At 43.3% G+C, this 23,249-nt stretch overlaps 1 protein-coding gene across 1 annotated transcript in view; it reads left to right on the forward strand.

Annotated features, from left to right (window-relative positions):
• Positions 1 to 23,249, forward strand: part of RIN3 (Ras and Rab interactor 3) — a 72,024-nt gene that overhangs the window by 40,353 nt on the left and 8,422 nt on the right. Inside the window, exons 4-7 of the mRNA XM_074909247.1 lie at positions 4,653 to 4,725; positions 7,372 to 7,463; positions 11,964 to 13,445; positions 15,888 to 16,196. Of these exons, the coding sequence (XP_074765348.1) occupies positions 4,653 to 4,725; positions 7,372 to 7,463; positions 11,964 to 13,445; positions 15,888 to 16,196 (1,956 nt within the window). The remainder of the gene's footprint in view (positions 1 to 4,652; positions 4,726 to 7,371; positions 7,464 to 11,963; positions 13,446 to 15,887; positions 16,197 to 23,249) is intronic.

A 23,249-nucleotide genomic window follows, 5' to 3' on the forward strand; every position in this document is an offset into this window, starting at 1 on the left:
GACAAAACAGATAAACAGTGTTAGTGTTTTACAAGAACACAGTACTTAAAGGCCATACAGTACCATCCAGAAGGTCATCAAAAGTAATACAAGAAACAACGTTAGGGACAGGTACTAGGAACTTTTGAACAAACAGAGTTGTTGTAAAAGACACCATAAACACCCTAAGGACTTATACCAATGTAATCTAAATTCCCCTCTATCTAGCTAAAGCTCATTCTCTTAATACCACCACCAGCCTAGTGCATGAATAAGGGCCTGAAGGAGATTTGCATGTGCTCAGAGAAGGGAAACAATAACCTGAAGTAATTACATCATTCATCCACGAATCTTTGTGAAGCACGGCAGGTATAGTGACTAACACAACAGCCTCAGCACCTGGTAGTCACTGCAGTTCTCTATTACAATACCCAGGGCTCATTCCCCAGGGGCAAAAAACTGCTAACCTGGCCTGTGCAACAGCTAGGAACATCAGCAGCTGGAAGCTGGAAAGTCAGTAACCTCTGCCTTGGAGTGATCCCATCCTGATAGTGAGTAAAAGGTTGAGGAAAGCAGAACAGCAGCGAAACTGGCCAGTGCTGCTTACTGCAAAGCTCACTGCAAGCAAGGCCTTGGCAACTGTGGTATCAAGCCAGAGAGATATGGGAGAAACACCAATGAGAGGTCTGGTTAGCAGACTGTGGAGTTATAATCCACAGTCTTAAAATAGAAATTTAAAAATGGATTCACTCCATTCTCACAGTTTACCAGAATTTGGAAATATAAAAACATCTCAAGCACATCCAAGCAGGACTTCTGAGGATGGTTGTGTTCTTAGCAGTCCTCTGTTGACACAACTGCTGCAGAATGAAGAATTCGTATCTTTGAATTCAGATGTCTCTGAAGGATTGCACAGGTATCAAAACTAGTGAATAGGACTAACAGCACCATTAGAGAAGAAGAAACTGAATTAATTGGGTCCTGTGAGCCTATGTAAGCAGTAAGAAGATGGAAATTGGGGTGGTTTGTCCATGTGACCAGAACAACAGGACTAGTAAACACAATTCTGGAGGGAAAAATCAAAGAAGAAAGGAAGGCAGAAAGCCCAGGAACAGTGTGACTCAAAAACATCTTCATCTCAATGGAGATCTAAAGATGGAGAGATCTAAAGAGTAAAGAAAACACAAGGACAGATTGCAGTCAGTGCCTAAAAATGACACTCTTCAGGGCATGTTGGTGTAGTAAAGGGAAAGATGAGAAAATCTTAAATATTTATAGCAGTTCATAACCTGGCCATGTCCTGTTCACATATTGAGTTGCACAAAGGAAACAAAACAGTATAGTCAACAATGAACCCCATACAATTCTTTTTTTTTAAATTAATCCTGATATCTTTGTTTTAGACTGCTCAAAATTGCTCATTGATTTACACATTTCCCCTTTCATTTCCTGAAGGTGACTTTTTTCTGTGGGCTTCTAAATACTGGGTAAAATTCAGTGTGCTGTGGCAATATGTTTGGCTCACAGAAAGCCTATTTTTGATGTTGCTTTTGATCATATTCTTGACGTCCTGACACTGTTCTGGTGAGACGTAAAGATTTCCTTGTTCTTCAGGCATCCTGGGTGTAGTTTTATGAGCCAAAGAAAGGTGAGTTTTGTCACTGCAGTTTTCAGCGGGATTTACAGCAGTCTTGCAGAGAAGTGTCTGCTTTTAGCTTTTGCAAAAGTCATGAGTTCCTATAAATGGCAACATTGTGATCCCTTCTTGAGTAGCAGTGCTCATGCCAGTGAAATGTCTCCAGCTACCCGCAACACATCCAACAGCCAGAGAAAAGCACCTCTTCCTGTCTTCTCAGAGCAGGGTCCCTTACAATCAGTAATGGCACTGGGGGACAGATACATTGTCCCCAGCAGTCAGCAGAGCCTTTTTAGCTGTACAAACTTGCTATTTTCTGCATCTTTCCAAGAATCAGCAACATTCAGCAGGATCCACGTAATGGTCTCCACAAGAAAATGACAACCATTCCCACAAGAGATGTTCCTTATACCAAACCCATCATCTGCCACCTAAGAGCAAAGCAGTCAGGAAACACTACTTATCAGAGATGCCTGCTGGTGCTCAGCAGGTGTCTAGATAAAAACAGGCTAAGGAAAAAGTGTTGCAGTTCCTCTCCAGGAAGACCTTCCACACAGACTGCAAGGCTTTCTCTGTGGGTGCTGTGCTGGGAGTGGGCCCAAGTGGCCGTGGTAGCCCTGCACAGGCTGCTTGACACTGCCACTGTTCGAAATGAATTTTGGGCAGAGCATTCATCTTGATGGTGCTAGTACCTTGAGCAATGATCCATCCAAAGCAGTGTTTTTCTATTCTTTCTTGTTTGCAGGCCACCCAAAAAAGTCCCAGCAGAGCTGTGTGTCTTTGTACAGTGATTTCCAGCCTGCTGACAAATATGCTTGATTTTGTCACCTTCTGTGACCTCTCAGAGCAGACCAGGGACAGTTCAATTTCTATATACCACCTGCTGAAAACTTCTGTCTTTAAGCTCCTGCAGCTTTTGTACCTAGACTGCTTTAGCAATGTGATCTGTGGTGTTTTATTTAACTATGTATGGGAGGAGAAGTAGCTGTATGGTGTCAAGGCAATTTTATATGGATAGTCCTGACACTGAGGGGCTCAGACAGATGCTCTTTTGTCTAAAATTCCACCTCCCAAGTGGCAGAGCTTCCTGGTACAGAAACAATCATTAGTCCCGACCCAGGCAATCTGCTCATGTATGTAAACATGTACAGGTGCAGCCTGCTCTCTTACATACACCTGCAAGTTGGGATGCCAAAGAGAACATGTGGTTCTTAACAGAAAAAAAGTCCCTAAAACCATTGTCCTCACAAAGGGCTTTATTTAATTGCTGGAGATTCAAGTGAGTTCAGACTCTTGGGGTTTGGTTTGTTCTCTGGAACAGCACTGGGTTTTGTCTTCATTTTTGTTTCCTGTTTCAGAGCTGCAAAGCAGATGGATTACAAACTATAGAAATTGTTCATGGTAGATGTTTAATGAAAATCCCTGACTAAAACATGATTCTTATTATGGAAAAGAAAAAACTTGCAGAACATTTATTGTTCCAGTTGTGGGAGAAAAGTAAGGGAAAGGCATTGTTTTTCTTGAAGTATGTTTTAAATTCCACATTGCAGGCTGGTATCAGTGCATACACTGAGGTTGATCTGTTTATGCTGATCCAACACAAATTGATGTTAGGAATGCCTTCTGAGAATTACATGGCCTTTGCCTCTTTAAAGAATGCCTACATTGGTATATGAAGCCCAAAATAGCAACATGCTCAGCCTGGGCTAGGACAAAGGGAGAAGTAAAAGGAGGAAATGCCTTGTTTGGGGAATGAGCTGTGAAGCTGAACAAGAGACAAGCTTGAGCATTTCCTTCCAGGGGGATTTTCTGCTGGCTGGAGAACAAGAGCCAGTGCAGGGAGCCGAGGGAGAGGAGAGCCAGGCGGCTGTCTCCCTCCTGCAGGTTTTGGAGGCCCTGCTTTCTAGGGGAGCTAACAACCAGGCAGGCAGGGTGAGGAGCTGGAGATGTTTCACAGGGCTGTGAGTCATGGCAGAATGAGGAAAGTGAATCATGATAGCTGGGTTTCATGTCCACAGCTCTGCACTAGGGCCTAGAAAACAGAGTAAAAGAAGATGCAGAGCAGCTGTGGGGGCTGCTATGTGGGTCTGAGCTGGTGCTGCTCCTCGAGGACTTGCTGGTGTGCTCCCATGGCAGGAACAGTGCAGCTCCGGGGCTCCCGTTCTCCACGACCAGTAAGTGGGCATTTTTGAGAATCCACCACAGATTTCCTTAAACTTGTGATGGTGACAGGCACAGACAATTTGTGAGACTATAAAGCTGAAGCAAAGATGGATGCTTCTCTCCTGCAGATCCATCTCTTTCTTTCTGCCTTGTGTTAATGGTCAATGTGAAATTTTCTCCACTGACCAGTCAATTTTTTCTAGCTTAGCAGCCAAAAACTCTACAATAACATGTGAGATTCGGGCTACACAATGCCATAGCATGCTGTTATAAAGGAGGTCATCTTGAAAAACGGCAACATGGTATAGATTCTATTTTGCCACTTAAAGGAAAGTGCTGTTGCTGTATAACACAATGGGAGGGAGAAGACAGCAGATATAAATAGGCTGTGCTCACACTGCCTGTGTGACCCAGGTCAGAGCCCACATGCATAGTAATGAATCAGTAATTTCTATTTTTTTTGCTTCAAAGCACTTTGTCCATTCAGACCAAACCAGATTCCAGCATGGAGAATCACAAGGTCAGCCCCATATGTACTGTGGTTATGCAGATCCTTAGAGATAGATGGGCTTGTAATGAACCCTTTGGCTGTGACCTGGGGTTTTTTCTTCTCGTTGTTTCTATTACTGTCACAACACTATGATATCTCAAGCCAACCATTCAGAAAGCCAGGCTTAGACATTTCTTCTCTACTGTTTCCCTGAAGAATCTCATTGCATTTGGCTGTCTGAAGCCAGTTCTTTGTTTCTTCATATTAGTCTATGCAAATACTGGACAATCACAGAATATAGGAAGTGTGAACAAACCCACCAGGTCTTTTTACCACACAGCTCAAAGAAAACAGTTACTGACTGTCTTTTCTGTTTTTCATTAGTCCTGTACCTGGAAGGATCTGTCCTTGTATTTGAGGATATCTTCAAACTGGTTGCCTTCTACTGTGTCAGTAGGTGAGTTGGATTCATTGCTTCCATAGAGGGGTTGCTTTGCTCTCCCCTCTGGACTGCCTTTCCTCAGTATCCAGTCACTGTACAGCCCACGCTGTTTCCTCCAGTTTCCTTTAACCTGCTAAATCAGGAGGTATTTCAGAAGCTAGTACCTATGATGGGGCCAGATCACCCAGTTTCTAGCCAGGCACACCATAACCACAGCTGTCCCAGAAGCTGGAAACTGTCTGAGGAAGGTCCGTAGGGCTGCACCCCCAAAGGACTGAGGCACAGGAACTGAGGCTAGGAGGGCACAGAGGAAAAAGGGTCCTGGATTTACCATTTCTCATTAAAAGCAGCTTTAAGTACCCATGCGCACCTGGCAGTGACTTAGAAAACCTGCTAGCAGACTTGCCTGTGGGAGACTCAGAGCACTTAGTCACCTACGGGGAATCTGGCAAGGAGAGTAGTCCTGGAACAATTTTTGTTCTTTAGACAAAATTTTAAAATAATATAAAGTGAGACCTTGTTTGTTTGCAGAAATACCAAACACAGTGGGCACAGAGGTGGGAAGGACTTGTAAGGTCATTTTCATTAGAGCAAGGTTTGATCAGCAGATGATGTGTCCCTCTGTGTAATTAAGCACTTGTATGCAGTCTCCTCTAATCTGTGTGTTTGTGCTGAACACATTGCAGCAATACCTCCACAATGTATTTACCCCATTTCTGCTGCCACAGGCCTGATTTTGAGTTCAATGTAAGATTTCAACCTCCCCTATATAAACTTATATGACTCTTAAAGTAGTTCTTTCAATTTAAGAGGGGAAAGCAGATTCGGGATATGTTTACAAGGCAGTTGTGTTAGTGACTTGATTAGGTCACACAGTAGGAACAGTCTATCTATGGTATGGTACAGTGTGCGGCAGCCTACCCAGCCAGGAAAAGCTTTTCTGTTAGTTCCTGTTATAGATGTTATTTCTGAGTGTCAAATACACATTCAGATGGTTCATGTGATTTTTCAGATTGCTGTCAAAAGACAAGATAAATAGGGAAAAACTTTCTGAGAGAAGGAAGTAATAAAAAAGGCTGCTTAGGCACTGACCTACCATTTGCTGGCAGCTTGTAGGAGCTCTCTGTGACAGTGAGTAGAAGTCTGTTCTCCAGGCTGTAGTAAATAGTCATCTATAATTAGCTGAAAACAGCTTATCAGGGCTAACAAGCTCTTCTCAAAATAAAGGTTGGCCTGGCTAGATTACCTTAGATCCCAAAAATAACACCTGTAGGTTACGGGTGACTCGGTGGCTTGTCTGCAAGCTGCTGCCCCATGAATAAAACCAGATTTTTTTTTCTGTTAGGGTAATGGCTTAATGTTTCCTGATTTTTAGATGTATCCTTCTACAAAATAAAAGAAAAAAAAAATAAAATAGAAGGCAGCTACTCATGCATGTGACAACAACAGCAAAAAAGAGTAGAAGGTCCATGGACCCTCTTCCTCTTTTAAACCTATCTGCCATGAAAAAAAAATAATTCTGAGATCACATCAATTTATGTCAAACAATGTGACAACAGAGTGCTCAGTGGTGTACAGAGAACCCATGGAGTACACAGTACATCAGTAAGATATGTATCTGTTAATAAGGGAAAAAATAGCCTCCCTGTGGTCATCTGTCAACAGACGGGTCCTCCCCAGGTCTGCAGTCATGTGCATTTTTGGGTGTGTTTGCATAATGGACACCACGTACTCATAAGGCCAGCTTTTTCTAAAATAATTTCCTGCATCTTGCAGAATATTTTGTTAAACTTTTTAATGTGTAAAATTATCCTGCACCATTCCTTTCTACCTTTCAGGGACTATTATTATTGGCTTTTCCAGGCCTTGTTGGAATGGGAATTGATGCAGGAACTGGTTTAGCAAATTGTCATTGGACCGGAGGCAAACCTGAACAGTACACCATCAGGCCATGAGCTCCCTTAAATTATTTGAGGTGTGTTACAGTGAAACCCAAACAACATCCTTTGAGAAACTGTGTCTTTTTTTCAGTAAAAATACAGCAACTTTTCAGAAGTCTGAGAGCAAAGAGTAGAGGGATATATGTTTTCTCAGTGACATGCAACACTTCATCATTGTCTGTCCCTTCCCCAGGAGGGGTCTTCCTTCCCTAACCCTACTGTGTCTTGCCCTGCCCCCGTGCCTTACACTGATACTGATTTTTAAAAGATGAATCAGGGTGGGGAGAGGGGTAAAGAGAAAGAAAAAGGACTGCAAATCCCCTCCACACCAAAAAGAATGGCTTTTCTAATTACAATAATTCCCATTTGCAACACCTCACTTTTCATGAGAAGATATTTCAACCCTTGTGGCCTCCCCTGCGGTGAGAGGTGTTCCTGCTGTTTTCAGAGGAGGAAGCCAAGATGCAGTGATTAAGCTAGTGGGCTTATGAAGCATTGCCACAGGAGTTGATGATCTCTTGTGAAACCAGAGCAACCCAGGCTGGTACAATGTCCATGATGCCTTACTGGCTGTGAGATCTTCCTTTGACAACATCCAGGACTTTGCAGAAAAGGCCTGAAATTGTAAGCCATTTCAATTACTAAAACAGTAAATTCTGGAGTTCCTAACAATTGCAGGGTTTATTCTTTTGTTGGTTTTTCACTGTGTTTCTTTTTACAGGGATTTGCTGCCTTTCACCCTGAAGCTGCCACAAGCAATATTAGAAGCCAGTAACTTTCAAGACCTTGAAATTATCTCTAGTCTGGGGATAGGTAAGTCTCTCAAAGCAGTCAGAGTTTCATTCAGACTTTTGAGAACAATGGTGCCTTGCACAGACATGATGTAACTGGAGGATAGATGAACTATCGTCTTCAGAATAGCTGAGGAGACCTGAATGCCAAAGAGAAGATGTTTACGATCTTTATATTTATAGAAGCACACTGAAAAAAAGGCCACTTGGCCCTTTGGACATAAACCTCCATTTGGACTTCCATGCAGGCTGTGGGACCTATAGTCTTACTGTATAAACGGGTGCTTTCAACAACTGAAGCCTGGCTCAGCCTATCAGGATATCTTACACACATTGGAAGTAGTTGGCATTTGAGGTATATGAAAAGAGCAAAACACCTTTGCAATTTTCCCTTCTGATGTGTGGGGGCAATGCTGATGAATGTGTGATGTTTTTGAATTTTGGTATTTCTTTTTCCACTTGCAGGATTTCTAATTGGTAGAGAAATATGTAGTGTCCTAGTATGTTCTCTCACCTCACACTAATCAGATACATAAACAAATGTTATCTTTAGTGACAGCACCAAACAAGCGAATTTTAGATCAGATGTATAAAGTTAGAGTATTGGGAAATGCAGTTCTGTTGACTAAAGGAGGTGGTCTTCCTATTCTTTTCCATTTAACACACTCCACTTGAGACAGCTATTACTGTTAGCCACTCTCATGCTACTTCGCTTTTCAGTTTTCTCTCACTTGTTGAAAATGGCCAAGCAATGGTGAAAGCTGAAGAGTTGGCTCACTTGGAGATATTCACTAGAGCACCCTGGGGCTTTAGCGATCTATTTTTGGATCTTCTGCATTATAGCTCCCAGAAGGCATGGGCAAACACCGCTGGTTTCAGTTCAGGGAGCTTTGTTGAATTTGGCCATCAGATTTGCCTCTAACACTTTCAGCATCCTCTATTTTCAATATGTTCCGATTTGTCAAAGCATCCTTGAGTATGGTAGCACTTACTGCTTAAAGAAAGGTACTTCACAACTTGAGCAAATTGCAACATTATTAATTTTATTATAACAACTGTAAATATTTGGATTAAAATATAAAAAGTGTATCATGATTCTCCAACTTTGGTCTAATTTGAGCCAGCAGAGGAGATCCTGACTCAGGCAACAATCTCCAGCAGCTTCTGAAAGAAAGGATTAACTAAAGCACAAGTGCCAAAGCAATGTTGGTTGTAGTTTTCTTCCTTTTCTCCTGTACATCGGTGACCATAATAGTGGTGTTGCTTGGAGGTTTGTTTGTCATGGTACATTGCATGCCAGGAAAGTTTCTGACAACAGAAGAAAACCTGCTGTTGTGTAAAGGTTTCCTGGGAAACTTCTTGGAGTGCCATGCTGTCTCAGTAAAGTCAAACAGGCAGAAGTAGTGAGTGATGCTGTTTACTGTTCTTGGAACAAAATTTTGTGGGTACAAACAGTACATGCTACCCGAAGTGGCACTCCCAAAAGAAAGTTAGCATTTGTTTGAAATTCTAGTATGTTGCTTTTTATATATTTCAAAGTGATATGTTTTTTGAGGGCATAGAAGTAAGATGTTTACCTGCAAGCTGAATCTGGCTGTTATGTATATTGTCAAAGAGGATGCACTGCAAGCCTTCAAGTCCTGACCTTGCTGGTACAGAAGGCATTTTAGCAGGACAATTAGTGTGATTGCATTGCACAAAGAGCACATACCATCACAGACGTGCTTAATAATTCCTCCCAGAGTGTAAGCTAAGGGAAGAGTCAGGTCAGCAACGGTTGATCAAACTGCCTTTCCTGGTGTATGAAACAGTGTGGCTGGGCTGGGAAACACCCTCTCTGAAGCAGCTGTGTAACCCTTGGTAGAACCACCTCATCTGGTCCTTCACAAGTCTGAGTGGAGCATTGCATTTTCATCACAGTGTCTTATTCTGACCACTACTGAGAAAAATAACCAACTTCCCTTTTGTAGATTGGTTTACTCACCATTTCCTCAGCCCATGAGACTCCACAGCATTATATTCTGACTTAAACAAGCAACTTCCACTGTCCTGCATTTGCTGATACCCAGCAGAGTTGGAGCATTTAAAGGAAATCACACCCCAGACAGTCTCAGATGTGAGGGGGTTGGCAGCATGATGGTATTAGTGCGGTTGCATCTGCATGTCTACTGAATTCTGTTGTCAAAAGTGCTGCTGTTCCTGGCAACACTTTTATTTTAAGCTTCTTCATTCTCCACCCTCTCATGGTAGGAAATCAAGAGAAAATAAAGCTGTTCTAACCTCAGCCTCCCTAAGAAAACATGCTGACATGCTTATAAAGCCGAATTAGCCATGGATACTAGCCTAGGCTGCGAGAGGCTATACTGGCAATTTTATTCTGATGGTAATGGACATCTTTTAGTACACCTGTGCGCAGCTTACTCTGTGCCTATGTTATAGAAATGCTTGGTTTGAGGGAGCAGAGGGGCGGTGAGGAGTCAGCCTTGCCCATCCTGCCCTGCCTTGCACCCACTGGAGGAACAGGAACAGTCCCTGTCCCTGGAGAAGCTGGCTGTGGCCCAGGGGACCTCATCACTGGCAGAGGGAGGCAAGGCCAGCAGTAGGCTTAGGGCACTGAGGGGGAAAGGCAGAGCCCTGCAGAAGGTAGGTCATGGCAGTGGCAGAAACAAGATGGCTTTTCCAGCAACGGTGTGGAGCCAGCTGCAAGCAGGAAGCCATAAAATGTCATGGTTGCACTGAGGAGCGAAACGGGAAGAAGTGGCCTGTCTTTGGGGATGCAGTGAGCAAAGGAGAGATTTTATCTGAATGTGTTTCACCCCTGACTTCTGCATTAGCTTTAGTTGAAAAGTTTCTTTGCTCTGTTTTGAGTTTTTTCTATGACCTTCCTAATTGGATGTCTCTTTGAGCTTTTCTGGGGTGCTGATTTTTAGGAAGAGACACAGGCTGATGCTGCCCAGACTCTGGCCAGCTCAGCCCTGTGCCCCCTTTCCTGTGATGGGCTGGAGGCTATGCTGGTACAGCCGAGAGGTGAATGGGGCCCTGGCAAGGCACAGCTGAAGGCACTGTCCTGCAAGCTGTACCGTATGCTCAGCACCGAGGGTCATCCCACACGTGTGCAGCCCCATCCATCCCCTCTTGGGCCTGGCATGTGATGTTTTTGCAGCAAGACAGTCTTGGCACCAAGCACAGGGCAGGAGTCAGGCGCTGTGTGGCAGCCCTGTTCATGTCCCCTATAAGCCCAGCCAGAAGAGTGTGCTGTCAGTGTCAGCTCTGTGTCCAGGGACCAAGCATGCTGGAATAGTTATTCATTTATTTGCATTGTGTTTCCAGGATTTCACATCTTCCCCTTGTCCCTAAACCTGTAGGCATCTATACAGTCCTCACTCAGTGAATACCCTCAGCGGTTTATACCCTTTTCCTTGGTCAGAATACATGGTGTTTGCAGGATCCTGTTTCCTGATGCTTCCAGTAGAGGACCCTGCCTTAGCAGCTGTAAGAGTGATTAAAAGCAATCAGACTGGTAAAGCAAGCAGGTTTGAAAGCTCACCTCTGGGGGAAGGGAAAAAGGTTAAATATGATACTGAATCTATTCAAAAGATGTACAAATGCTTTGTAATTTTTTTAAAACAGGTTACTCAAAGACAAATTCTAATAAGAGGTTTGTGACATACAGAAATTACTACCTGCATCTGAAACACCATCTTCCTTTTCCAGTCACAGCTGATGGCACTGAAGTACTTAACTATTCTTTAGTCCATCAGCCTTCCTGTGTACACAATATTTTGCACCATCTTTACTCTCTTACACCTGCAGGCAAGCAGTCTCAAGGCAAAGGTGCAAGAGAGAGTGAGCATGGCTATGGCTATAGACTTTAATGGTCCTTTTAATCTGTGGAAAGCATTTAAAATGATATGTTTCTGGACTGGTTTTACTGCAGAGCAGGATCTGACCTTTATGTAGAACAGAGTCTGCCACATGAGCTTACTGCACAGAAGAGTCATCTTCATTTGATGTCTCTTGTCCTCCTGGTGCACGTTGGATCCAGGCTGTATATGTCAGTCCTGCACTTTTCCATGGTCAGGATAAGGGAGACAGAACTCACCTGGGGTCTTCACACCCTCACCTCAGGCACCCACAGCTATTTGCATTTGAAGGGCAGTGATCACTGAACAAGCCATAGACTCCTTTTCACAATCATTGATCATATTTTTTACTTGTACCTTTCTGCTCACACTGCATAGGCTGTAAAGCATCATCAGTTTTCACTAGATGAGTGTTCTAAAATTGTCAAGAAAGTGGTTTCTGGTGAAGCTTCTGAGCTTGGTTTGAAGCATCTCACACACATAAAACAGGGAACCCTTTCTTCACACTATTTTGTGCAGAGGTGTTAAAGCTTGTGTACCATTTCTTTTAACAAAAAGTAGGACTTTTACATACCATTAGTAGCTAAAACTCTCTCAGAGCATTTTTTCATTCTTCTTTCTTTCTCTTTTTTTTTTTTTTTTTTTTTTTATTTTTTAAGATTTCTGGGATTCCTCCTTAAATCACAGAAGAAGAGAGGATTTATTTCACCCTGCAAAAGACTCTGCTTTCAGTACTGCCCAGGCAGACAGTTTAAGACCTACCCAGTGTTTTGCAAGTAGCACAAACCACTGCTCATGTGAAATTGAGCTGTCAATAGGAAATGACAGGCTGTGGTTCGTGAATCCTATTTTTATAGAAGAGTGCAGTAATCCTTTTCCTCCAGATGTACCTCCTCCTAAGAGCCATGCTGTGAGCGCCGATCACCCCTCTGCCACCACTCTCGCTGAAAGGAGGTCTCCCTGCCGCCCACCTCCACCTCCACCTCCTCATGCTCTAGTTCAAAAATCTTCTCTGAAGCTCCTGCAGGATCCCATGACTGCCTGTGAAAACGAGCTGCTTCTTCAGCCACTAGGAAAGAGCATCAAGGAAATGAAAATTAAGGGTGGTGACAATAAAGAAGAAGAAGGAAAGCAGAGCTGCTCAGTCAATGAGCCCTCAGCAGTGAGCCCCAAAAAGGGCTCCCAGCCATCTGTCCCCCCACGGAGGCGGCTGTGTGAGAGGACCTCGGAGGAGAGCTGTGTGGGTAAGCCTGGAAGTTGTGAAACGCTGAAGGGGGAACGGACAGAAGAAAAACAAGACACAAGTACAGAGAGCAGAGATAAAAGGTCGCTGTGCAAAAAAGCTGTAGAAATGCCTGGGGAGGTTCCTGAAAGGGCTGTATCACAGTTTCAGGAGACAAAGCCCGAACCTGCAGAGAAGACAGGGGACATGCCTGAGATCCAAAGCAATGCCATTGAGAAAGGAAAGTCACCTCCTATCCCACCACCGAGGAGGAAGAGACTCTCCCAGGTACCAAGGATCCCCAGCTCCTGCCAGTCAAAGCAAAGAACAGTGGCAGAGACAGCTGCAGCCACGGCGCAGGCTTTGTGCAAGAGCAGCTCAGCTACAGTGGCAAGTGGTGCCACTTGCACACATGCCAAGACTGAACCGGGACGTGGCTGCAAATCTGTCAGCTCAGTAGAACTGAAAGGTTCACATTCCTCCCTGGAGGGCCCGGGAGGCAGTGCCATGGCTCAGGCATCAGCATCCGAGCCAGACTCCTACTCCACCAGCAGCACAGAGGATGACCTGGACATGCTGAGTAGCTCATCTGATAAAAAGACACGCTCCATGATCTTGGGCAAGGCCAAGAACAGGCTGTCCTTTGTGAGCCTGTCCAATGTCTTCACAGTGTTTTTGTCTAGTGACAGGAAGCTGCAGAAGAAGATAGTGGAGCTGGCACAGGACAAGGATTCATACTTTGGCAACCTGGTGCAGGACTACAGAGTGTACAGTTTAGAGATGATGGCAAAGCAGAGCTCCAGCACAGAGATGCTACAAGAAATCCGGATGATGATGACACAACTGAAGAGTTACTTAGTGCAGAGCACCGAGTTGAAATCTCTGATAGACCCAGCCTCCTACACTGAGGAACAGTTAGGTAGGTCTGTGCTTTACTAATCCTTGGGCAGGATTTGGGAAGGTGAGGAGGAAGACAGAATTATACAGACAGAGGTTCTGTTTTACAGAATTATAAACCATCACCTAAAAGCTGAGGGGTACAAATTGAAGTCTACTCTGTGGTTGCCAGCACTTGGAGGAGCAGCTCTAAAAACTGGGAGACTAATGAGGGGGAAAATCCCATTATGAATGTTTTAAAGGGAAGAGTTTAAGCTGAAGAAATGTGTGTTTGTATGTGTGAGAGACATATATGCATGTATATACGTATATGCATATACATGCATACAAATATGAGAGTATGTGTGTGTTTGTGTACACATGGGCACACACACACAGAGCTGTGTTCACTGGAAACACAAAAGGCCAACTTCCAACTGCACAGCTGTGTTCCCCATGGCCTTCCATGTCCACTGCCACTGCCCTGCTCTGCAGGGGGGATGGAGAAGTCCCTGCACGTGGCAACCAGATCAGGGGTCAGTCACTGTCTCACAAGGAGAAGTGACAAGACTACGATGATGTTGAGTGGCAGGTTGGAGGAATCACTTGATCCTGCTCTGTGCTCCTTAGAATTCAGAGGCATGAAAGAGCTTCCTGCTGAAAGGCTACTGCTGGCTCCAAAATGCAGCATTGACTCTCTTTGCCACAGACATAGTTTACCTTTGGGGAGGAATAATAGCATTTTTGGCTGTTTAGGGGTGTTTTGTTACTTCTCGTTCAATATTCTGTGAGGGAGTAACATGCTACTTACCTTGCTAAGAAATCGACTGGCCTGTTGAATGTACATTTGTGAGGGAATATACAAAGAACTGTAGGAATTTTTGTCCCAGTCAAAGCTGTATAGCCAGAAAAAGCATACATGCATGTACTCAAATGCTCTTTTGATTTAAAATTGATTCTTGAGGACCTGAGAAACAATGCAGAGCTATTTATTAGATTCCTAAGTTAGCTTAAAGCAAGCTGGGAGCTGGAAGACCCCCAACACAGACCAGGGATTCCACAGGACCCTGCAGCTCCAGTATTAGGTGAACCCAGCTAAGTGGTGAGCCAGGACCCCGGGGTACTCAGCTGTCAGCCTCAGCAGGCCCTGCTGACTTCTTTCTCACCCAGCAAAGACTTTACATGATCCTGCAGTCTCCCCAGCAGAACAGACCTGCTGCCAGCACCTTGCCATAGCTAGGAGAGGGGAGCTACAGTTTTGCTTCTCATGCACCTCATGTAACATCTTGAATTTGTGTCCCTTTCTTCGAGGCAGAGAGGGGGTCAGCACAGAGAAGTCTGTCTTGAATCTTGATTAGGGAAGGTAGAGAGGAGGCAGAAAGAAGAAGTGTCCTTGTTCTGCTTGGTAGAGTTGTGTGTGTGCAAGGATCCCCCCACCTTCACACAGACACGCCTGGTTAGATCTAGCCCTGTTCGCTGGCAGTACCTTAAGAGGGTGATATGGCCCAGTCAGCCTAAGGAGGACTGTCTTCTCTTGTGGAGGACAGGGTTTCCCACTGCGGAAGATTTAACATTTGGGTTTGGACTGCTTCAGGCTGACTGATTCTCTGGATTCTCTAAAACAGTTGCATTTTGTATACATAAATGTTACTGCCCTCTGTTTCATTCCTCAGGGCCTGAGGAGATGAATGAACTCTTTTGCCAGTGACCTTTCTGCCTCAGTTCAGGGATAACAAGAGGATCCCTTGCAGTCCCTCTAGCTCTGCCTCTGGTTTCTAGGAGTCAGAGAATAGACTTGCTCACAATCTCTCATGCTCCTTTTATGTCCTGCTAAATATTAAGCAAACAGTCAACCCACACAGACTATTTCCTCATCCACAGGTGGCGTAAGAAATGACTCAAGTATCAGTAAATTAGACTCACTTGAGCACTAAGGGTGAGAAACTTCTGACCAGACGTTGGTGTCTGCCCCTAAGCTGGTGGCTACAGCCCCCTCTCAGTCACTACGGAGAAAGGGGTGCTTTGAGGATGCAATTCATTTCATCCCAAAATGAATATCTCAAACAGGTCAGAGAGAGATGTCAGAAGGGACATGAGATTAATCCCACCTGGGCGTCTGTAAGGGCAGGGCTGTGAAGAGAAGCATAGTTAGGTGGGGTTCCTCATTTTCCCAGAGTTGGCTTTTCTGCTGCCTGACAGTGCTGTGTTGGTCAGCCAGGAGTCAGGTAAATACAGCAGGAACTGCTGGTACCAGGAGCTCTCCCACAGCTCCAGTGGCAGTGACCATGCATTGATGTTCATCTCAAGCCTATCCAGGACTTCTGGAGGGTGTTGGTAATGAAATGTTTCATTTCTGCTCCTTGCTCACAGCTATGCAGTAGTGCATGAATAACCAGCCATATGCTTTCCTGGGAGTTTTACTTGCACCTGTACTATTGTGTTGATTATTTATCGTTGACTTTTGTGTTTTCTATTCTCTATGCAGAAGTCATTGCTGAGACAGCTTTGTACAAATGTGTCCTGAAACCTTTAAAAGAAGCCATTGATTCTTACTTGAAGGAAATCCACAACAAAGACAGATCTTTACAGCAGCTAAAAGAGAACCAACTTGTGATACAAAACACAACTACCACTGACCTAGGCATCACGACCAGTGTGCCTGAAACCGTTGTGCTAGAAAAGATACTTCACAAGTTCACAACCATGCACAAGGCCTACTCCCCAGAAAAGAAGATTGCCATCTTGCTGAAGTCCTGCAAACTCATCTATGACTCCATGGCTCAGGGAAACCCAGGTACAGCACTCCTACTGAAATGGTATCCCTCACTGGTCCTTCTCCATGTATCAAAGGAACAGGGTTTATGATACAGCTGATGTGGTGTTATTCAAATTGGAGGTAACAGTGATGGTTGCTGTGGTATCAGCTGTCTACAAGTTGTGTTCAGAATGGGATGGTTAATGACCATGAAGCTCTCTGCACTAATAGCAGGTATAAGGTTAACTTTAAGCTCCATAACTCAAAAAAATCAAATGCCTGTAAGTGTGTGTTTTGTGGATAATGTCCTTTTTGCACAGGTCTTCACATAATTCCTCAGAGCTCTGTCCAAGTCTGTAGCTTAATGGTAAATTCTAGGAATGGGTCTCCAGGCAAAGTCTTGTCATTTGGCTTTTACAAAGTTTGCCTAAATTGAGGAGACACAGAATGCTGGTACTGTTTGTTACTAATTCCTGTTGCTCTGGGAAATTCCAAAAGCCACTGCTACTCTGCTTCGGTGTGAGGAAGTATGTGCTGTGAGTTTAATATAACTTGGGCTTCAGGCCAACACTAAATGTACACGTTAAGCGCTTGGTCTGCAGACAGGATGAATTTTTGTAGATAGGCCAGGAAGACCCTTTCTCTAGGAACCTGCCTTGCCAGTTTAAGGGCTTTTTTTGTATACTGGTAAGGTGATGACCAGCCATGCACAAACTTGGAGAGAAGCCAGATACTAATTTGCAACAACCTGTGGTTGTTTGAGACCTCATAATCTCCAAAGGTGCTTTTAGCTATTCTGCTTTATTTTGTACTGACGATGGCCTTGAAGCACTGATACAGGAATTGTTGTGTCCCTTCTGAGCCTCACCTCAGGGTCATCCCTTGGACAGTAGCAGCAAGGTTCAGTGACCAATCTAGACACATTAACAGCAGAGCAAGATGCCAACCCAGGGCTGAGCCTAAGCTGCAGGGTGGATAGGACCTCTGACTGCCGTAAAGTGTTATGAGACAATTTAGACACATAGAGAGGAATTTGCTATAACTTTGTTAAAACAGTTGTGTTGAGAGTAAATCTGTTATAGATCAAAGACTTGTGTGCCTCATTAAACCCATGTAGGAGACAGTCTCCTGCTGCTGCTGGTGGTACCTTACCTATCTGTTACACCTCAGTTAGCTCGGGGCTGGAATTTCTCTGTTGCAGGAAATGCCGTTGTGTCATTTTATGTAACAGAAATTAGGGGTCAGGGAAATAATTTTAAAAACCCTACATGTTTTAAAAGATTTGCATTCATGAAATCGGAGAATTTCACTGTGGTTTGCTATGCTAACCAAAGCACTTTATTTCACCCAGCTCAGCTGTTTTGTCTTGAATACTACTGCAAGCAGGGAGTAGGTCAGAAGCTTGGCTTCACACCTGTGCATCCAGTTCCCTCTCCAGTATATATGATCAGTGATGCATATCAGGGCCTGTCAGAAGAAAACTGACCTGGCATTAAGGAAATGTACCCAAATTAATTCAGACCAGAGAAAGAGGTTAAGGGGAGAAGAATGCTGTAGTCTAACTGCCAGAAGACAGTGGACTCAGAAATTGAGTGAAAATGTCCTGTAGACCCACTTAGAAGTGAAATGTGTGAAACCTCTTCAACAGAATGAACTGACCCCAGATCACTTTGATTTTCCACCTGGCAAAGACAAATATTCAGCAAACTGAAATACTTTTCTGACAGGGAATACCCAGCTGGTGGTGTGCAGAAGAGCACGCTGCAGGCTGCTCAGACCAGATTTCAGTGGGTGGGAATGTTCCTCCTGCTCTCTGCCCATCTCAAGAGCTGCAGCCCAGGGCTCCTTTTGCTTTCAGCCAGACCTGAGGCAGTGCAGTGCTCTTTGCACAGGAAGAGCAGAGGCCATGATCAGTTTCCTGTGCAATAGACTCTTTTTCTTTTAGTTCCTTTTACTTACTGCTGAATTAGAAAGTACCCTCCTCTTCCAAGACCAGAGCAGGTGGAACACAAAACTAATAATTCTCTCTGCCGCAGGACCAAAATCAGTCTACTTCTGTCAGAAAAATTATCTGTTCAGTAACACAATAACTACTTATGTTGTCCCATTTAATTTGCAATTTGGTAGCTCAGGCCAAGTCCACTTTAGACTGATCGTAGGATGAGCTGACCTAAGAATATAGTTTCATATTTCAAAGCAAAGTCCAAATACCACCAAATCAAGTATCCTGTTTCAGACCCACATGAAAACACAAGTTTTTTAACATATTGAAACCTGGGTACAGCAGTCCAGGTTTGGCCAGGGTGTCCAGACAGGTACCAAGTCTTCTTTAAAACTAGGGAAAGGCTTACTCAGGAATATCTGTGCCTGTGGTAGTGCCCATCTTTACACTGCTGAAAGAGTAATGAAATTTTGAAGTCAGTCTTGACTGACTCTATGTATATAAGGCCATTTTAAGAAAGGAGGAGTTCTCTGGTTTAGTTGCAATTCATACTACATGACAAAATGTGTCTGAAAAATTGACTGTGGTTGAGCCCCCTGATACTTAGACAATGACATGAATGGGTCAGACCCTCAGCTGGTTTAAACTAATATTTTGCCCTCAAGTTGAAGGCAATCAACTTGCAGATCTGATTCATCACAAGGAATTGGGAAAATAAGTTCACAGTCTTTGTCAGTACATCCACCTTTCTGCCAATAGACCCCTGAGCACAACTACAAGATATAGATCTATGTTGGATTAGAACTCATCTACAGCTACATCTAGCTGTAGGTGGCCACAGATGGGCATCATGTCTAGATTCTCATTATAGACAATGGGAACTTAGTTGATGGAGTTCCGTTGATTCATCTGGCTAGAGGTATGTGTCTGTTTTAGGGTGAGATGACTCATGACAAACTCCACTGATGATATTGACTAGCTCATCACTGGCTATAAAAGGCGTTTAGAGGTGTTGGTTCAGATGTTCACATGTACAGTGTAGGCAGTGGTATTAGTAAGTGAATCGTCCCCAAAGGGACAATTATGATAGCATTACAGTGTCTCACTGAACTTTTCCAAGTTCTGCGCAAATTTAAATAACAGCAATGTATGCCTCCAAGAATGTAACCTACAATCCAGAAATGTAACCTGCCTTCTAAAAACACTAGGATTAGTTAGTAAAAATAATATGCATTGAAAGATTTTAAAAAATAGAGTTTGGAAATCCACCGAACCCCTCCCCTGCAAACTGTCAGGCATTTTTTATCTATGCACTAGAAGAAGTAAGTAGCAGGACTCACAGGGAGCTCTCAACTCTCTGACTGCTCCTACATTTGGAAGGCATGCCCCAATACCCATAGGGAGAGTTGGACACGTACCTCATTTATACAGAAGCACTCTAATCTTATGTAGAAAAGACTGCTTATTAGTTATCTTTCAGAAACACCTTTTCTCAGAGTCAAAGGCATGTTATGTTATAGGTGTAGAATGAGAATTTCTGCTTTTCACTCTGTCAAAACCACAAGTGACACTTGTGAATGATAAACTAAACAAGATGCAAATCTGCAGTGGTGTGTACTGGCAATGGTGAGCCTGGAGGTCCCAGCTCTGTGCTACCTGGGAGCTGCCTAATCTTGAAGAGAAATGATGGAAAAGCAAAAGCAATGGAGCCGTAGGCATTGGTTTATGAAGAAATACTGTGTAAGACAAACAGGCCAAGCTTGGTCAGTTCATGAATGAGGAAAATCAGGCATGGTAAGGCTCTAAACTGAGGTTGGAAATTTGACAGATTCAAGAAGAATGAACAGAGGAACAACTTTCTTACTGCAACATTTTTAACTTGTGGACTACCTAAGGTTATGAAGCTTCTTTTTTCAAGTATCTTTGAACTGCACAGGGAGTTGGAATATATAGTTCAAAACCAGTTTTGTACTAGTGATGAAGTTGACTAGGTGATTGGCCCTAAAATATCTGATTTAATGATTTCTATTTCATAGTTTGGCATGGCTAAGGCATAGTGTGCCTTTGGAAGAAGAGGAAATCTAGGATATATATTCCATTGGAATCTTTCTCTTCTCTAGCTTTTAGGATGGTTTGCCATCTCCCATAGAACTGAGCAGCTGAATACTAGTTGCCTTGATGCACTACTCTATGGCTTTGTAGTTGACAAAGGCATGGACACGAAGCAGTGTGTCTTCAGTGGGATATCTGAGCCTGTGAAAAGGAAATTGGCCTCAAATACTTCAGCAATCAGTGTAGAACTAATGCTAGAAGTTCCTAAAACTAAGTCAGAGCTATCCCACCATACTGCTCACTTCTGAGAAGGAAAATAAAGCTATACATAACAGTTTTGCTTTCTTATCTTTAGGAAGAAGATCTCTGCATATAAGTTACTATTAATGAAGGCTGATGGACTAGACATTATACTTTTTTTCTGGCTAGCACAATTGCTACATTTGAATGAAAAAGCTCGTTCAGATTTTTCAAGGGGAACAAATTCCTCTGATCTGTAAAACATGTGTTTTTGAAACAGATTCATGCATGTATTAACTCTCTTAATTCAACTGTACCATAAATCAGACCTTGCTGAAACAGTGTGGGATGGACAAGAGACAGCAAAATGCTAGGGAGTAGAAGGGTGGTCACAATCTTTTCTTATGATCTTGAACAAATTTTAGTTAATCTTTCTGTACATCAGGTTTCCCAGCTGTAAACTGAAGTTAAAATTCATATTTCCTGGAGAGCTGTTGCTAGACATCATTCCAGTGTTTGTAAACTATTAGAGCAAGATGCAGACCATCATCACTGTCTGCCGGTTGTCAGAATATACATAAAGGAAAAAAAAGCATGAATGTGTTAAAATAGGCTGTAATTTCTTTATGGAGGCTTGGGCAGAATTCCAGTTGCTTTAAATCATGTATTTAATTAATACCCATTCCATTCTATCGCTGCATCCCAGCCAGGAGATGACATTGTATTTGCTTTGCTATAAACATAATAGGATGAATTTGTGGCAGAATAGAAGGCTTATTTTAAGCCTCTTACAGATATTTATGAAATAAATGTATCCTGATCCTGGAGGAAAGAGGGGGAAATAAAGCAAGCAAGTCATAGCTGGAGTAGGACACCACCACCTTGAACAAGCAAGCTCAGATCCAGTGTCACTGAGACCATTGGGAGGGTCAGAGATAGGTTTAACTCTGTTAGCTGCAAACCCCTCTGTGAGAGACCATAGATGGAGCTAGACATGCAGGTCTGGGAGCTTGGCTCTGGCCCAGATTGAAAGTGGAGCTGAGGAGGCAGCAGCCTGCCAAGAACATCCCTGCTGCAGCAGCCTGCCAAGAACATCCCTGCTGCAGCAGCCTGCCAAGAACATCCCTGCTGCAGCCCCTGGATGGACACCGGTTAGTGCCCTGATGCCTTCCATGGCAGAGGGAGCATGTGGGTTGCAGGATGCTGAGCAGCACCAACCTCTCAGGTGTCTTGGTTCACAGGCATTGTTTCATATATCTTTGAGCCTCCTTCTTCTGGTCATATTTGAGTTGCTGACAGCACCTATTATCCCCATGGATGGATTGAGATACAGGGCATCTCAGGGCCATACTTGGTCTGATGGCTATACATGTCTAAGCTAGTCCCTGTGCCTGCTGTGACATCCAAGACCAGAAGAACATGAGGAGGTTCAGAGTCTTGCCCTCTCATGCACCTATCCTTGGTTCCATGTGCAATCAGTGGAGAAAAGCTGTTGCAATGCCTACAAGCAGTAGGCACTATATATATATATATATATATATATATATATATACACATACATACCATGCCTGCCCTGCCCTAAGCAACACATGAAGTCAGAACTAGATCCCTGAGGATTAGCTTTGCTTTTCTCTCGTTGACACCTACAGCTCCTGCTGACTTCAGCTTTAGCTACAGATGTGGGTATTTAAGAATCAGGCTTCGTATTTTCACAAGTGGATTAAAATGATGTCTAGTAATTTATGCAGGTTAGGAGCCTACAGCATATGAAAAATGAGTACTCTTTCCATTATTGCAGTCAGACATCCCTACTCTGAGTTTATTAATCAAAAAGAAACTGTGTATCAGATTTTTGCATTTAAGCTATATAAACAGTTGGGAGTTCAATAATATTTCTATGAAATCTTAAAGTTGAGAAAGGTTTATAACAAGGGCTGGTGGGCAGAGCAGCTAAATCAACTTATAGAAATGAGATAGACGGCAATGAAAAATAATTGACTTGGTGCCTGTTTGTACATACAATCACTTCTCAGGCAATAAAAAATAAATAGATCCTGTAGGAGCTCTTGGAAAGTGTCCTCTAACTTCCATTTCAGTTGACACTGGGAGTTGAAGGCTAGGGACATGGAATTGTTTAGTTCCAAGTTTTTGTTTCCACTGTGTATTGGTTGGTCAGTCTGTTGGCTGGATGGTGAACTCTTCTGGTGACATTTTATTTAAAAAAACAGCTTTTTTTTTTTTCCAGTGGATAGGGATTCATGTTGTGAAGGAACAACTTTCTATGATGCCCTAGCAGACAGAACATGGATTTGTCATGAAAATGAAATGGTAGGGAAGAGAAAATTCTGCTCTTGGTGTTGCACTGGAAATCCCTTGGCCTTCAGGAAATCAGAAGCACCCAATCCATGCCACTGATCAGTAACTTCTACATGATAAAGTAAAAGTTTTTAAAGAAGGGAAAAAAATGAGCCTAGCAAACTCTTTGGTATTTCATCTTCCTTTATACTACTTTTATACAGAACTAACTCTGTTGGGATCTGATTTACTCAGGTCAAAAGGAGAACAGCTTTTCTCTATGCAGTTTTTCTAGTACATTTTCATGTCTCAATTGTGTAATCTATTTTTGATAGACAATATTAAATAGCTATAATACTAAGCTGCTTGTGTTAAGGTAGTATATATGACAGTAATTAATTGGACACTTCACAGAGCTGAAGCTTTCACAGAGACGTAAGCCAAGGCAACAACAGACAAAATATCCATCCAGATGTTAATGAAACAATACAGTCCTTTTACAGACCTAAGGCTGTGTCATTTAACTAAAGGCAGCCATAATAAGGCAAACAGAATTGAAAGCG

Source organism: Athene noctua, chromosome 6, assembly GCF_965140245.1.
Source record: "Athene noctua chromosome 6, bAthNoc1.hap1.1, whole genome shotgun sequence".
Classification (NCBI taxonomy): domain Eukaryota; kingdom Metazoa; phylum Chordata; class Aves; order Strigiformes; family Strigidae; genus Athene; species Athene noctua.